The sequence below is a fragment of the Pleurodeles waltl genome, chromosome 11 (genome assembly GCF_031143425.1).
Source record: "Pleurodeles waltl isolate 20211129_DDA chromosome 11, aPleWal1.hap1.20221129, whole genome shotgun sequence".
NCBI classification, from domain to species: domain Eukaryota; kingdom Metazoa; phylum Chordata; class Amphibia; order Caudata; family Salamandridae; genus Pleurodeles; species Pleurodeles waltl.
In genome coordinates, this window is record NC_090450.1 from 929,589,804 (window position 1) to 929,605,083 (window position 15,280).

The following is a 15,280-nucleotide window of genomic DNA, read 5'->3' on the forward strand; positions in this document are numbered from 1 at the left end:
GATACATAGGGGGCCTCCCTGAACCGCACCACAGCACGGCGCCATGAGCTTAGCAGCAGAAAATAATTACTGAATGTAATAATGTTTTTAAGAGTGTGTATTTGGGGGGGGGGGGGTTTGGTTGTTTTCTAAGTATTATTCACCAGATAAATGTGATCCTGCAACAGTTTTGATAACGCTTGTACCGTATATCTGAAACATAAAACCAATAAAAACATTTTTTTTTTAAAAGAGTGTTTTCTTTCATATGTGTAAGTGCTATGTGACTACAGTGGTATTGCATGAGCTTTGCATGTCTCCTAGATAAGCCTTAGCTGCTCACCCACATCTACCTCTAGAGAGCCTGGCTTCTAGACACTGCCTACACTACATTAATAGGAGATACCTAGACCTGGTATAAGGTGTAAGTACCTTAGGTACCCACCACATACCAGGCCAGCTTCCTACACCTGCTTATCCTTGGTGCTGCCAGGATTTGGAGATATGGCATGAATGGTTGTATGAAAAACATTACTTGACAAAAGTCTGCAACCTTCTATGTGTACCAAGCACTAACTGTGTCTCTCAAATCCCCCAAAAATAACTAATTTCCAACTATTGCAGCAAATTGAAAACGGACCATCTTAAGGTTTTTTGTTTTAATTTATAGGCATAATCTGCTTGACAACAAAGTAAAGTTACAACAGTGCTTCTGAAAACAATGCTTTGTTCCACTTTGTAAAAAAAAAATACAAGCAGAGTTATTAGATACAACCAATTCATTGCTTTAGGTGCTGTCCAAGTCACATTAACCTATCCACAGCAATGTATTAAATACTATATATATATATATATATATACATATATACACACACACACACACACACACACACACACACACACACACACCGTTCCTCTTGACGAAAAGGAAAACGCCTCGGTCACAGCTGCCTTCAAATCCAATTTATTTAGTATGGCAAAAGGAAAATATCCACCCAGTGCGTTTCGGGAACCGTTGTTCCTTTGTTCACGGGTACCCATCATTGTGTTTTCAGGATGTTGGTCGGGCCTGGATGGTCAAAGGCTGTGGAGACGTAAAGCATGACCAGGGGTGGGGGCACTTCTTGCCATTGAGGAGGATTTGTTGTGACTACTTGAAGTTTGTCTGTCTCAATGCTGAATTGTGGTCAGAAGCCTGGTTGGTAGTCCTGTAAAAAAATAATACATTATGATCAAGTCCATTTGATTTCTCAAATTATACCTCTGGTTGTGTGAATTCCAAACAGAAAACAAATACAGTCCTGATAAATGTTGACCTACAATCCAAATAATTGATAGGGTGATGCATAAAGCTTATTTTTTCCTATCAAGATCACCGCAAACAAGAGTGAAAAAATCAGAGTAACACGTTTGAAAGCTGAAAATACATGCTCAGGTTATGTGTCTATAATGGTTTGTATTTATAGAGTTTATGGTACCTCTAAATTGTTGAAAATTGATTATCAACCAATCTACTCTGAGTTTAACATATGAGTTTGGGATTCCACATTATGTCAACAAATAACTGACTATCTCTTTGCAGATTATGTCTGACACAGTAAAAGATCCAGTGATAAAAAGGTGCTGTGAAGCACCAAACAGATTATCAGACCTACAGAATATTAGTGATGGTTTAGAGAAATGTCAAAAGAGCTTAAATGATTATCTGGATTCCAAACGTAATGCCTTCCCAAGATTTTTCTTCATTTCCGATGATGAGCTGCTTAGTATTCTTGGAAGTAGTGATCCAAATTGTGTACAAGAGCACATCATCAAGGTGAGCCACCAACCTAATTTTATCTGGCTTCAAGTGGAATGGTATTAAAATGTATATTTATGGTGTTCTGATATTTAGTGTTGGCATATGATATACAGCTAAAACCAGATGTTTGTCTTGACAAGGAACAATGCAATAATATTGGCTATATGTACATCTCAATTGTTATTGAATATCTAGGTAACACTTGGTTATAATGTCTGATTGGCTTTGCTTTTGTCAGTTTCTATCTTTCTCTTCTGCTGTCTGACTCTCTCTCACCTCTTTCTCTTTCTCTTTCCATTTCTCACTTTCTCACTTTCTCATACTGACAACCCCCACCCGTTTTGTAAGTGATTGTGGAGGTTTGACCTACATGCAGGGCTAGATAATAATTCCTTGAAAGTTTTGTAAAGGGACCTAGCATGAGCATCCCCTCTTCAAACTCCCATAAGTCACCAACCATCCTGTTCTTTCGCTTTTGGGCAGAATGTAGTGAAGAGCATCTCCCTTCCTGGAGCAGATGTTTTTGGTTTCCTGTTAAAAATTGGGAATCCAGACAAGCTTGCTGGGTATGAAATTTCTGTCAGTGTCAATGACAGATACGGGAGGTAGAGGAATGCAGAAGACTATCAAACTTGTGCCTGAACACCATTAGCTGCACCATGGTAAGAGGGAATTGTGACCAGGTGTAGTACCTATTTTTGTATGGCTGGTACAGGATTTTAATTTTAACCCAAACAATTACTAGTGGTTTTTGAGCCCCTAAATATCACAGTGGGTATCTCCAGATCAAGGGTGGAGTTTGAACCATTGTAGTACTTTTATTTGCCTCCTGAAGACATACTTTCAGCTTATCAGGGACTGCCTCATACTCCATCAGTTTGCCTTTCACAAGGTAATGTCTACTTTTCGCAGTTCAGGACAAGGAGGCACATGCAGAGGAAAGTGGAAAATCTCCCCGAAAAATACCTCTTTCCCTAAGACAGATAAAATATTCTGAGGAAAAGTCCTGCTGCAGAGTTGATATTTATGACAACATTGAAATGCTTACAGAATTTATTTCACCTGAGTCTGGTGAAGAATGTCTTTATACAGCCCAAAGGAGCTGCCTCACAACAGCTACAAATATCTAACAACTGTATACAGATGTCTAACTACCTGGTGTACACTACAAATAGAACTGTGAACTTGTCAGTGAGTCTGGTGAAGAATGTCTTTAGATAACCCAAAGCAGCTGCCTCACAACAGCTACAAATATCCAACTACCTGATGTACACTACAGATAGAACTGTGAACTGCTCTGTTGGTACAGATGCCTAAATTAGGAGGCACTAAAGCAAACAGTAAGTCACTCCACATGGAGCCACCCTCTGAATGCTGGAATTCTTGACCTTCTGAAGGGTCATGTGAATCAGCGGAATTGGTGGAAAGGCAAAGAGGAGTTTCCTCAAGCAATTTGTAGGAAGTTGGCTTTGTATATACTATTTCAAAGTAAGAAATAGTGTGCACAGTCTCCAAGGGTTCCCCTTAGAGGTAAGATAGCGGCAAAAATAGATAAGTCTAATGCTCTATTTTGTGGTAGTGTGGTCGAGCAGTAGGCTTATCAGAGGGTAGTGTTAAGCACTTGTTGTACACACACAGGCAATAAATGAGAAACACACACTCAAAGACTTACTCCAGGCCAATAGGTTTTTATATTGAAAAATATATTTTCTTAGTTTATTTTAAGAACCACAGGTTCAAGATTTACAGTTCATACTTTAAATGTAAGGTACTTCACTTAGATACTTTAGGAACTTTGAATGAAAACAATTTCATGCACAGGCTTTGTAAAAATGGCAATAAGATATTTTCAAAGTGGACAAAGTGCAAAAATCAACAGTTCCTGGGGGAGATAAGTAAAGATTAGTTTTGAAGGTAAGTAAAACACTTAAAAGTCTCAAGTTTGGGGCATAGGCAGCCCACAGTTGCAGGTTCAAGGCAACCTCAAAGTTACCACACCAGCATCTCAGGGCCGGTCAGGTGCAGAGGTCAAAGAGGTGCCCAAAACACATAGGCGCCTATGGGAAACAGGGGTGCTCCTGTTCTAGTCTGCCAGCAGGTAAGTACTTGCGTCCTCAGGGGCAGACCAGGGGGGGTTTTGTAAAGCACCAGGGGGGGGACATGAGAAGTCACACAAAGTACACCCTCAGCGGCACATGGGCGGCCGGGTGCAGTGAGCAAAGCAGGCATTGGGTTTTAGATTGAAAACAATGGAGGGACCCGGGGGTCACTCTAGCGTTGCAGGGAGGCACGGGGGGGGCTTCTCGGGACAGCCACACCTGGGCTAGGCAGAGGGTCGCCTGGGGGTCGCTCTTAGACTGAAGTTCGGTCCCTTCAGGTCCTGGGGTCTGCGAGTGCAGTGTTGGTTCCAGGCATCGGGTCCCTTGTTACAGGCAGTCCGGGTCAGGGGGAGCCTCTGGATTCTCTCTGCAGGCGTCGCTGTGGGGACTCAGGGGGGTCGTCTCTGGTTACTCACGGGCTCACAATCGCCGGGGAGTCCTCCCTGAGGTGTTGGTTTTCTGCAGGTCGAGCCGGGGGCATCGGGTGCACAGTGTGAAGTCTCACGCTTCCGGCGGGAAACGTGAAGTCCTTGGAAGTTGCTTCTTTGTTGCAAAGAAGTAGCTGGTTTTGAACAGGGCCACTGTTCACTGGAGTTTCTTGGTCCTGTAGTCCAGGGCAGTCCTCTGAGGCTTCAGAGGTCGCTGGTCCCTGACAGATGCATCGCTGGAGCAGGTTTTCGAAGTTGGAGACAGCCTGGTAGTGCTGGGGCCAAAGCAGTTGTCGTCTTCCTCCTTCTCTGCAGGCTTGTAGGTCAGCAGTCCTTCTACTTTCTTCAGGTTGCAGGAATCTGATTTCCTGGGTTCTGGGGTGCCCCTAAATACTAAATTTAGGGGTGTGTTTAGGTCTGGGGGGCAGTAGCCAATGGCTACTGTCCTTGAGGGTGACTACACCCTCTCTGTGTCTCCTCCCGGAGGGGAGCACATCCCTATTCCTGTTTGGGGAATCCTCCAAAATCAAGATGGAGGCTTTCTAAAGGCAGGGATCACCTCTGCTCAGGACACCTTAGGGGCTGTCCTGACTGGTGGGTGACTCCTCTGTGTTTTTCTCATTATCTCCCCTGGACTTGCCGCCAAAAGTGGGGGCTGTGTCCAGGCGGCGGGCATCTCCACTAGCTGGAGTGCCCTTGGGCATTGCAACACGAATCCTGAGCCTTTGAGGCTCACTGCTAGGTGTTACAGTTCCTGCAGGGGGAGGTGTGAAGCACCTCCACCCAGAGCAGGCTTTGTTTCTAGCCTCAGAGGCCACAAAGGCCCTCACCCCAGGGGGTCAGAAACTTGTCTATCAGCAGCAGGCTGGCACAGACCAGTCAGTCCTGCACTGAAGGATTGGGTAAAATACAGGGGACATCTCTAAGATGCCTTCTGTGTGCATGTTTGAATAAATCCAACACTGGAATCAGTGTGGGTTTATTATTCTGAGAAGTTTGATACCAAACTTCCCAGTATTCAGTGTAGCCATTATGGAGCTGTGGAATTCGTTTTTGAAAAACTCCCAGACCATATAATTAATATGGCCACACTGTACTTACAATGTCTAAGAATGGACTTGGACACTGTAGGTAGGAGCATATTGCTCATGCAGCTATGTCCTCACCTGTGGTTTAGTGCACCCTGCCTTAGGGCTGTAAGGCCTGCTAGAGGGGTGACTTACCTATGCCACAGGCAGTATTTTGTGTGCATGGCATCCTGAGGGGGATGCCATGTTGACTTTGCCTTTTTCTCCCCACCAACACACACAATCTGCAATGGCAGTGTGCATGTGTTAGGTGAGGGGTCCCTTAGGGTGGTACAACATATGCTGCAGCCCTTAGGGACCTTCCCTGGTCACAGGGCCCTTGGTACTACTGGTACCTTTTGCAAGGGACTTATCTGTGTGCCAGGGGTGTGCCAATTGTGGAAACAATGGTACATTTTAAGTGAAAGAACACTGGTGCTGGGGCCTGGTTAGCAGGGTCCCAGCACACTTCTCAGTCAAGTCAGCATCAGTATCCGGCAAAAAGTGGGGGGTAATGCAACAGGGAGCCATTTTTCTACACAATTCAAATGAAAAACATTCTCTGGAAAACGGGAGACGAGAGACAGGCAGAGGGAGTGGCTGACTACCAGGCAGACGGTCAGCGCCCAGAATGTGGGACCCTCATTCCTCACTGCCAGGTATACAAATTAGGCCTGCCTGCATGGTGGGCCCCCACAAGGTGCTCAGAGGGCTGCCTCACCACTCCTGAGTAGGCGCGAGGCCTTAATTAGGAGTGAGAAAGCCACCACACTCATGTAACTGCACTGACAGTCTGATAGCACCAGAAACCCCTGCTTTGCCCACTGGAAAGACTTGTTTGGCAGTGCGTGGGAAACTACACCTGGAAACGCTCCAAACGCGCTCCCTGACGGACATCATGTTGAAAGATAAAGAGCAAAAGACCTCCCGGCAGGAGAAACTGGACAAATATACTAAAGTGACAGAACACCATCAACCAGAGGAATCGAATCCGCACCACTGGATAATGCAGAGGTTACTCTACTTCAACAGGACTTACGAAACGTCGCAGAGAGAGTCACAGCTGGAGGAAGTCGGTTGTTGGAGTGAAAGGATGCCCAGCGTGCACTGGCCCAGGTGCTGGGGGAAACCAAAACAATCATTAAGGACCTACTTTGGAGGGTGGATGATGCAGAAAACTGTGTGAGGTGCAACAACCTCCGCTTTGTGGGGTTACCGGGGGGGGGGAGGGTCAAATGACCCAATGTCCTTGAATTCTTGACCAACTGGATTTGAACCACTTTTCCAGAGGATGCTCTCTCGACTTGCATTGTTATAGAAAGTACCCAGGGGGCACTAGCGGTCCAACCAAGCTCCGCACTGTGCACTTGAAGTATATGTTGCTCTTCCCAGCTAAATTAAAATTCATTTTCATAATACTACTTCAGAGGAGGTATGGGAATGGATAGAAGAAAGACTCCAGCTCCGTCCACAGTCAGGACCCGCAAAAAGGGTCAATGAAGTACTGCGCTCTCAACCAACAGTGTGGTCCTCCATGATGAAAGTAAAGAGAGCGGTACAGTAAGCTAGTGAACAAACCCCACAACAAACAGACCAAAAATGGAAGCAACGCCTCCATACGATGTGGAGGGAGATGATGGAATGGACAAGCAAAACTCCTCCCTGAAAGAAGCTGACAACAAAATGACCTGGACATAACTAGAGAAAGCAGCACCACAACGTGACTGTGATAGAGATTTCTCCCTCCCTAGACTCACCACGGGAAATAATGAAGAACTGGGAGAAGTCTAGTCAAGTAGAGAGGGGTTGATGAAGAACTGGGGGAGAAAGTAGGCCAACAGTCCAGAGGCTAGAATGGTTTGATTGTGATATTAGACAGATACCCGCTCCCCCCTTCCAGAGATGTAGTTTCAGGAATATGTGGAGGAAAAGGATAAGTGTGGATGATAGAGAGGGGAAGCACTAGTGTATGACTGTGAGAGAAGACCCTGATTAACTGGGAATTCCAGACACAGGATCCCCAGTGTATATGAGTGAACGTATGCCGTGAGTGAATGCGAGAGGACTGTTAACAAATGTGAGAGCCCCGGTATCAACTGAGGCTTCCTCCAATATTAGTTTGGATTGTGGAGGTGTGACTGGTGATCATAAAAGAGATGTTATAAATAGAAGTTCAATATTGGGTGGGAGTGGGCTACAGACCTCTTAGGCCTAGTTATGCAACATACTTATCTCCCACGTTATGAGAGTGAAGGCGTGCGAAGGACAGGAGGTAGGAAGGGGGGAGTTGGGAAGGGATGTTTTAATTCAGTTTGTGTTTTTCAATATTAATAATATGTGGTTTCAACAGTGGAGAGCACGCTTAATAATACTGGAAGCATACCAGATAGAAATGCAGCATAGAAACCCACAAATTGATGGCTATGCCCCGTGATACGGACTTGATCCATAGCCAATAGGCCATCCTTACATGGATGGACTGGGCAGTAAGATAAAGAGGGGCCTAGTCGCAAATTACATTCGATGCTTGAAACCTGATGCAGTCCTTCTCCAAGAAACACACCTGCAAGAGACATAGGGGGTCATTACAACCCTGGCGGTCAAAGACCGCCAGGGCTGTTGTGGCGATTGCACAGCCAACAGGCTGGCGTTGCAATCCAGGGAATTATGACCGCGGTGGAATCGCCGCGGTCGCACCGCCGGGGCTGGCGGTTTCCCCCCACATTTGCCCCGGCTGTGATAATCCGCCTGGGCAGCGCTGCTTGCAGCGCTGCCCAGGGAATTAAGAGTCCCCGACCGCCAGCCTTTCAGGAAAAGGCTGTCGGTACGGGGAGACGCGGGGCCCCTGGGGGCCCCATGCAACTACACCCGTCGCACGGCCGCAACACCGCCGACTCCATTTGGAGCCGGCTCCTTTGTTGCGGCCGAGATCCCCGCTGGACCGGCGGGGATCTCATAATGACCGCGGCGGGAGTGCGGAAGCCTGAAGCCGTCCGCCAAAGTCATAATGAGGGCCTAACTGCCAATTTCTTGCCCGAGGGGCTTATACTCTTTTAGCACATGCAGGATACACATGTTTCAACTACAGAAAAAAATGGTAGACCAATAAGGGTCCCATGTAGCGGTCCAGGGTCTCTGGGGTGGAGAAAATGGCACCATTATTAGTGTACATGGCCCCCTTCCCTCCCCCCCACACGTCTACAGCAACCCACCCTTCAAAAAGTGGCTGGCATCCTACTGGAAGCCACTTCCTCCCTCCATACCCTTGGGGGAGATTTTAACAATGTCATGTCACTGGGGATGAATAGGTCCAGGGATTCCTCAGTAGCGAGTGGGGTCACAGCTTTGGCCCGATTCGTAGACTCCAGGGTCTTTTAGACCAATGGTTCCGTAAACACCCAAGAGACAGAGCCTGCTCCTATCACTCCTGGGCTCATGGGGCCTCCCCTAGGTTACACTATATATTTGCCCCAGCGGGCAATGCAGGTGAAATACTCCAGGCAGAATATCTGGCGAGGGGATTATCAGACCACTCCCCATTATTGATAGCAATGGGGCAGAAAACCAGTAGGAGTGGTAGCTCATGGCACCTGATTGCTTGGGAACTTTGAGATGCAGTGACCCTGAAAGAGATTTGAGTAGACTCTGAACTCTACTTTAAAGAGAATAGAGACTCAGTGGAATCAGCAGTAGTGCTCTGGGAAGCATATAAAACAGTGATGCGAGATAGAATAAAAAATATTATTGTTCATAAAAAATAAAAAAAGGTAACAGGAGATCTGGAAGAAATGGAGCATCACCTCCTGAAGGCAGAACAAGACCATACGAATGGACCAACACATGACAAAAATGCATTCTTGAAACCCTACGAGAGGAATGCAAAGCGCAGGCGAATGATGATGTGTGCAAACAGATATTGGCGGTCCAGCATTGCCTTTATGAAGCCGGGTATAGGGCAGGTAAACTGCTGGCCGGGTTGGGGTGCCGCAAGAGAGAGCCGATGGCTGCAGGCTACAGAGGAGGCAAAAGGTGAAATGTATGACTCGGATGAGGACATAGCAAGAGAGTTCGCAAACTATTATCAGGCCCTTTACAAGGCACGACTCCCTGGTGTACTTAAATTCCGCAATATCCAAATTGAACCTGGGTAAGACTCCAGGACCAAACAGACAAATTCTTTAAAAAACAGGCAGTCACTCTGGCACCTCTCTTATTACCCCTTTATCAACGTGCCCTTGAAGACAACATCCTTCCCCATGACCTCCGTAAAGCCACTATTATGGTAATCCACAAGAAAGCCAGGCCACCCACTCAATGCGCGTCATACCGACCAATTTCCTTACTTAACATTGAGACCAAGATATTGGCCACCATGTTGGCTAATAGAATAATAAAAGTAATCACTTTATTAGTACACAAGGACCAATTAGAATTTATTCCAAAATGGTCAACCAGAGGTAACCTCCACAGACTCCATAACTAGATGGCAGAGGTATGTAGGAGACAAGACACCCATCTTTTCCTTTCACTTGATGCGGAGAAGGCCTTTAATGCTGTACATTGGCCCTTCATGATGCAAAATCTATGGCAAATGGGGTTTGGAGCCCAGTTTTTGAGATGGGTGGTTCTGCTCTAAACGGGGCCTACGGCGGCGGGAAAGGTAAACGGTATACCTTCTCAGGAATTCCCCATTGAGAGGGGAACACAACTGAGCTGCTCCCTATCACCTCTACTGTTTGGTCTGGTACTGGAACCCCTGGTGTGGATATTACGCAGACATCCAGATTTGGGGATTTGGATACCCAGTGTTGCCAAGCACTTAGGAGAAGATTTTGCTATATGCCAACAACATTCTTCTTTACCTCACCCATCCCCAAGACTCGCTGCAAACTGTCTTTCAAACTTTTGAGCGATATGGAGAACATTCTGGGTATACTATCAACTGGTACTAATCAATGCTATTCCCAGCGGATGGACACCTCAACCGGACAGACCTACTGGAGAAACTGAAGATGGATAGGGAGAGCTTCAAATATCTGGGGATTTATGTCACACAGTACCAAGAAAGAAGTATAGAATGGAATATACGCAGAATACTCTTGGGCTTTCAGGCAGATGCAGAACGGTGGAAAACGCTCCCCTTCACGCTTCTCGGGGGAGCTGCAATTTTTTTAATGGTCATCATCCCAAAATTCCTATATGTCCTTCAAAACACCTATTACCGGATAGTGAATGAGCTTTTCATTAAAATTGAGGAAATACTGCAAAACTATTATGAAAAGACACTCACCCCCGAAAAACTCTGAGTCCTGCAATGCAATCAATATAATGGGGGTTTAGCCCTTCCGGTCGTCCGTACACATTACTGGGCCTCCCATTTATTAGTTATAAATGAGTGGGGACATATAGAGGGAAACGGCCCAACCTAAGCCCTAGAGAGGCTGCAGTTTCAGGCACACTACTACCATAATTATCTCTGTGGGTGCAGCGGTAGAAGCTGCCTGTTACCGGCTACACAGATCGCACTAGAGGCATGGGAGAAGATAACCAAATGCCTAGGCTGGGCAAAAAAATTGACTTGTGAAACTCCGCTATGGGTAGGGAACAGTTTTAAAGAACTTGGGAAATTGAAAGGTTTTGCTGCCTGGGACTACATAGGCATCTCAAAGCTTGGAGACCTCTGGAAGGATGGAACCTTGATGTCCTTTCCCACTCTCCAGGCAGCGCTCCAACTTAGTAGCACACAGTATTATCGATAACTGCAGCTCTGCCATGCATGGAAAGCAGAGAACATACTTGTAGATCTTCCCAAATATGCTCCTTTAGAGGGCAGGTTACTACAGGAAGCACTACCAGACAAGGCGTTATCCACTATCTATAAAACCATCACTAACAATATGCCCAACACCCTCCAGAGGCTTAGAAATTAGTGGGAGAACGAAGTAGGGGAGCTAGAAGATCTAGAGTGGGAGGCAGCTCTGATGTTCCAATGGGAGATAGCAATCAAATCACGACTGAGGATTATTCAGCTTAAAATCTCACACTGAAGGTACTATGATAGGGCACAGCTGTATAAAATGGGTAGAACCCCCCTCACTGGAATGTTTGAGATGCATGGAGCAGAGAGGCAATCTCTTCTATACACTTTGGGGGTGCCCAAGATTGCATATTTATTGGGAATAGATTATTTCGGAATTGGGTGCCGTAATAAGGGCCCGGATATCAGAGGACCTCAAGTATATTCTGTTGGGAATCCCCAGCGACATGTCATAAGATGATATTTTGCAGTCTGGGTCTGGTACTGGCAAATAGAGATATAGCGAAGCATTGGGGCTCCCCTGAGACACCTACACTGGGGGAATGGGAATCAGGTATGGATCTGTACAAGGCAGCGTAATATCTTTAGGACGCAGCAGGGTCAGAGCCATTGAAGGTTGGCGGAATTCCAGCTGCGGCCTTGGCGGCGGCAGTAAGGTGGCACTGCAGCCAGCAGAAGCACCACACCAGTAGACCGCCGCAGACCGTATCATGACCCATGATATGGCCTGCCTGTGCTCTGCTGGTGGACGCTGCTGCTGGCAGCAGCGCCACGTCCCGTCTCCTGCCGGAGGAACCCCTGTAAGCAGGTAAGTCGGGTGCTCCGACAGGGGAGCGGGGTGGAGGGTGTTGTGTGGGGGTGTGGGAGCATGTTTCTATGTGCGTGCATGCGGGTGTGTGGCGTGTGGAATGCAAGTGTGCAGGAATGGGTGTGAGTGTGCGTGTATGTTGTGTTGTGTGAATGCGTGTGTGCTTGTATGTATGTCAGTGGGTGTGGATGTGTGTGTGAATGGATATATGCATGTGTGGGTGAATGTGGGTATGAGTGTGTGTATTTGTGTGTATGTTGGTGCGTGAATGTGTGTGTATGTTGTGGGGGGGGTCTGGAGTGGGAGGGGGATTGTGGGGTAGGACTCTGGGGAGGGGGCGGAGGACACCCCTATCAGTGACAGGGAAGGAATTCACAAAACCAGGGCGGTAGGCGGGGTCATATTCCCGCGGGTGGGACAGTGACGGCCATCTGGCTAGAGACCGAAGTCGCCAGCCCGGCAGCTGTTACCGCCCTGGTTGGCGGAGTGGTACATTGGCGGTTTGGCTTGAGCCAAACCGCCAATGTCATATTTTGGGGAAGAGTACCGCCGGCCTGTTGGCAGTACTTTTATCCAAAATACCGCCGTCCGCCAGGGTCATAATGAGGGCCTATATCTCATTTTGATATAGTATATACAGAGCCAGCTTCCTACAGATGGTTTGTGCTAGAAGTTAATAAATAGGTCCCTAAGTGCCTACAACATCCACATAATCCTCAGAGCTTACATTCATTTTTTTTAAAAAACAAATGTTATTGATTTATTGTTTACACTGACAAATACAAACACAACTAAGACCACAGCCCGCCAAGTCATGAAACAATATGTTACAATACATATCAGCCATTCCACGCGTCCAACCCATGATAGTCCCACCATTTGCCCCATATCTTTTAATGTTTCTGGTGGTAGCCCGAAGCTGCTTAAATGAGTCGTGTCTGCTGTGCACACCAGTCTACCCCATTCCACCATTCACAGAGGGGAGGACTGGAGACCTTCATTTGCATACTGGGTTGGATTGGCAAGGCGGGCACTCGGGAAATGGCCGATGTGCCGGTATCTGAGTAGCAGCTATTGGCTGCTTTTTTGGGCAGCGTAGTGTTCGATTTGATCTCTGTGCTGTTTAGGTTCTGCCAGCGGCATAGTGAGGGGCTGAGTGGCCTTTCTGGAGACCTGTAGCTGGAGGCAGATGAGCCTCTGTTAACACTCTTTCACCAACATACCAAAGGTGTCATTTCCAGTCCCCCACTGGGCCGGCCCATTAATAGGAAAAGGTGACTTGGGCAGCTACAAGCATATTAATGTATACAGATGCTTAGGGGGTCTGAGCAGAAGCGGCTTCACTGATACTCAGGTGTGATTCACTAGTGTGAACCAATCTGTGCACAAGGAGTGATGGCAACGTTTGCATTTATTTTTATTGTCAGTGAAGTTAAGAAATCAAGTGTTAAGTGTCAGTATGTGCTTGAGAGACCTTTACAGCTAGACTGGCAGCCCTGTAGGTTAATTTGCTCACTGCATGATTGTTAATCATCAAAAGAGCATAGCTACACTCCAGTATCCCATACTGTCATGGTTATCATAATCTTAACTGCACTCATAAGCACCTAGTCCTGTGTTCAGGGGACGGATATTATGAAGCTTTTGGGGAACATTGTTTTATGCTGGGACTTTGATTCTGCATCAGAAGAGTTAAAAGGATTACAGCTTCCCTAATTGGTAGTTTTTCATGGTTTTCTGTTCATCTTCTGATGCTGAACTTAGGAACATCATCTGAATACAACAACAGAAAAATAACAGTGAATTACCCAAATATCGGTCAGGCACAGAAATTGAGTTCAAATTTTTTAAACCAAATCCTTAATTACATGGGCAGTACTTTTTAGAAATAATTCGGTTTCACTTTTTGGCCAGGCCTCTTTTAGAGAGCCCCTTCTCGTTCTATTCATGCTCTGTAAATCACAGAAGCAGTGTTTTGCGAAAAGTTGCAACCTGCAAATGTGGGCCACTTTTTTTGCGGTGCCCGGGCCTAATTTTGGTCCCAATCCAACCCTGTTTGCATACAATATCACGCTTGTCAACTAGCAGTGCAACCCTAATAAAAATACAATCCATTCTCTGCCCTCCCACATCCTCCAGCAAACTCAGCAGGGCAACCTTGGGAGTGGTCGATCTAGGAGTGATGAGAGCCATTCTGGCCTCACGCCGCTCAGCAGGGAGGTGGCAGCACGGCCTCGGGTTGAAAGGGCTTCTAGACATATTTCTTGCTTTTGAATTTGATCATTTTAAACATTCTAGCATTTTTATTGCACTGCTCATTTTTTAGGTATTACTGTTCATCTATTGTAGCCTGAAAACGCATTTTGCAAGGGCTTGACCTTGTCTTTTTGGACCAATCATTGTGGGGTGAGAGGAGCCTCTGAGAGCTTCCCTGCTACTTCATATAGGCGACAGTGTGGATGCGTGCAGCGGGCATACTGCTGGCACATCAAAGACAAGCCCATCTGTGCCTGTCTGCGCCTGCACGGCGGCAGGGGCCGAGAACTCTTCTCCTTTGAGACTCAATAGAATTACATACTCTGCTGCCTTTCTCTCTTTGCCCTGAGACCTACGTCGTCATATTACAATGGGGCACCTACTGAGTTATCCGCTCACTGTAAGATATGTGGCTATAAAGCCCCTGCCCTTTGAAGTCCCCCCATTATCGATACCCCTCCATTGGTAGGCTATAAACCGCTCAGTATTAATTGTCTCTTCTTGGTAAAACATCATGCCACATCTAAGATCTTATTCAGGAGCACTCCCCAGATGTTCTGTTCCTTACGGAAACTTGGTTACGCCCAGGACACGGTAGCTGAGCCTACATTAGCGCTGCCACGGGCTATTACTTAAGGAATATTAATATAGGCCAAGTGGTAGAGACAGTGGCCTTGCTGTGATCCATAAAAATAAATACAACTACAAATTATCCCAATGCTCTATAGAAGACAGTGAAAGCACACTTTCTTTGAATGAACATTTTACCCTGCCTTGACTTCTTATTTACCGCCCCCCAGGCCTTCAGAAGCCTTTAGAGAGGCTTTGATTAAAACCACATCTTCGCTGATCCTTAAGTCAGCCAATTTCAATATTTTAGGAAAACTACATTTTCATTTTGATAATATCCTAGACGGGGATGCTATAGGTCTGTTAAATGATTTAGCTGTCTTACAATTTATGCAGCTAGTATCCCGCACCATGCACTCTGCCGGTCATCTCTTCGGGCGAGAAAGCAAATGAA

At 46.5% G+C, this 15,280-nt stretch overlaps 1 protein-coding gene across 1 annotated transcript in view; it reads left to right on the top strand.

Moving 5' to 3' along the window:
• DNAH10 (dynein axonemal heavy chain 10) overlaps positions 1-15,280 on the top strand; it is a 1,282,131-nt gene that overhangs the window by 583,172 nt on the left and 683,679 nt on the right. Inside the window, exon 29 of the mRNA XM_069215014.1 lies at positions 1,562-1,795. Coding sequence (XP_069071115.1) covers positions 1,562-1,795 — 234 coding nt within the window. The remainder of the gene's footprint in view (positions 1-1,561; positions 1,796-15,280) is intronic.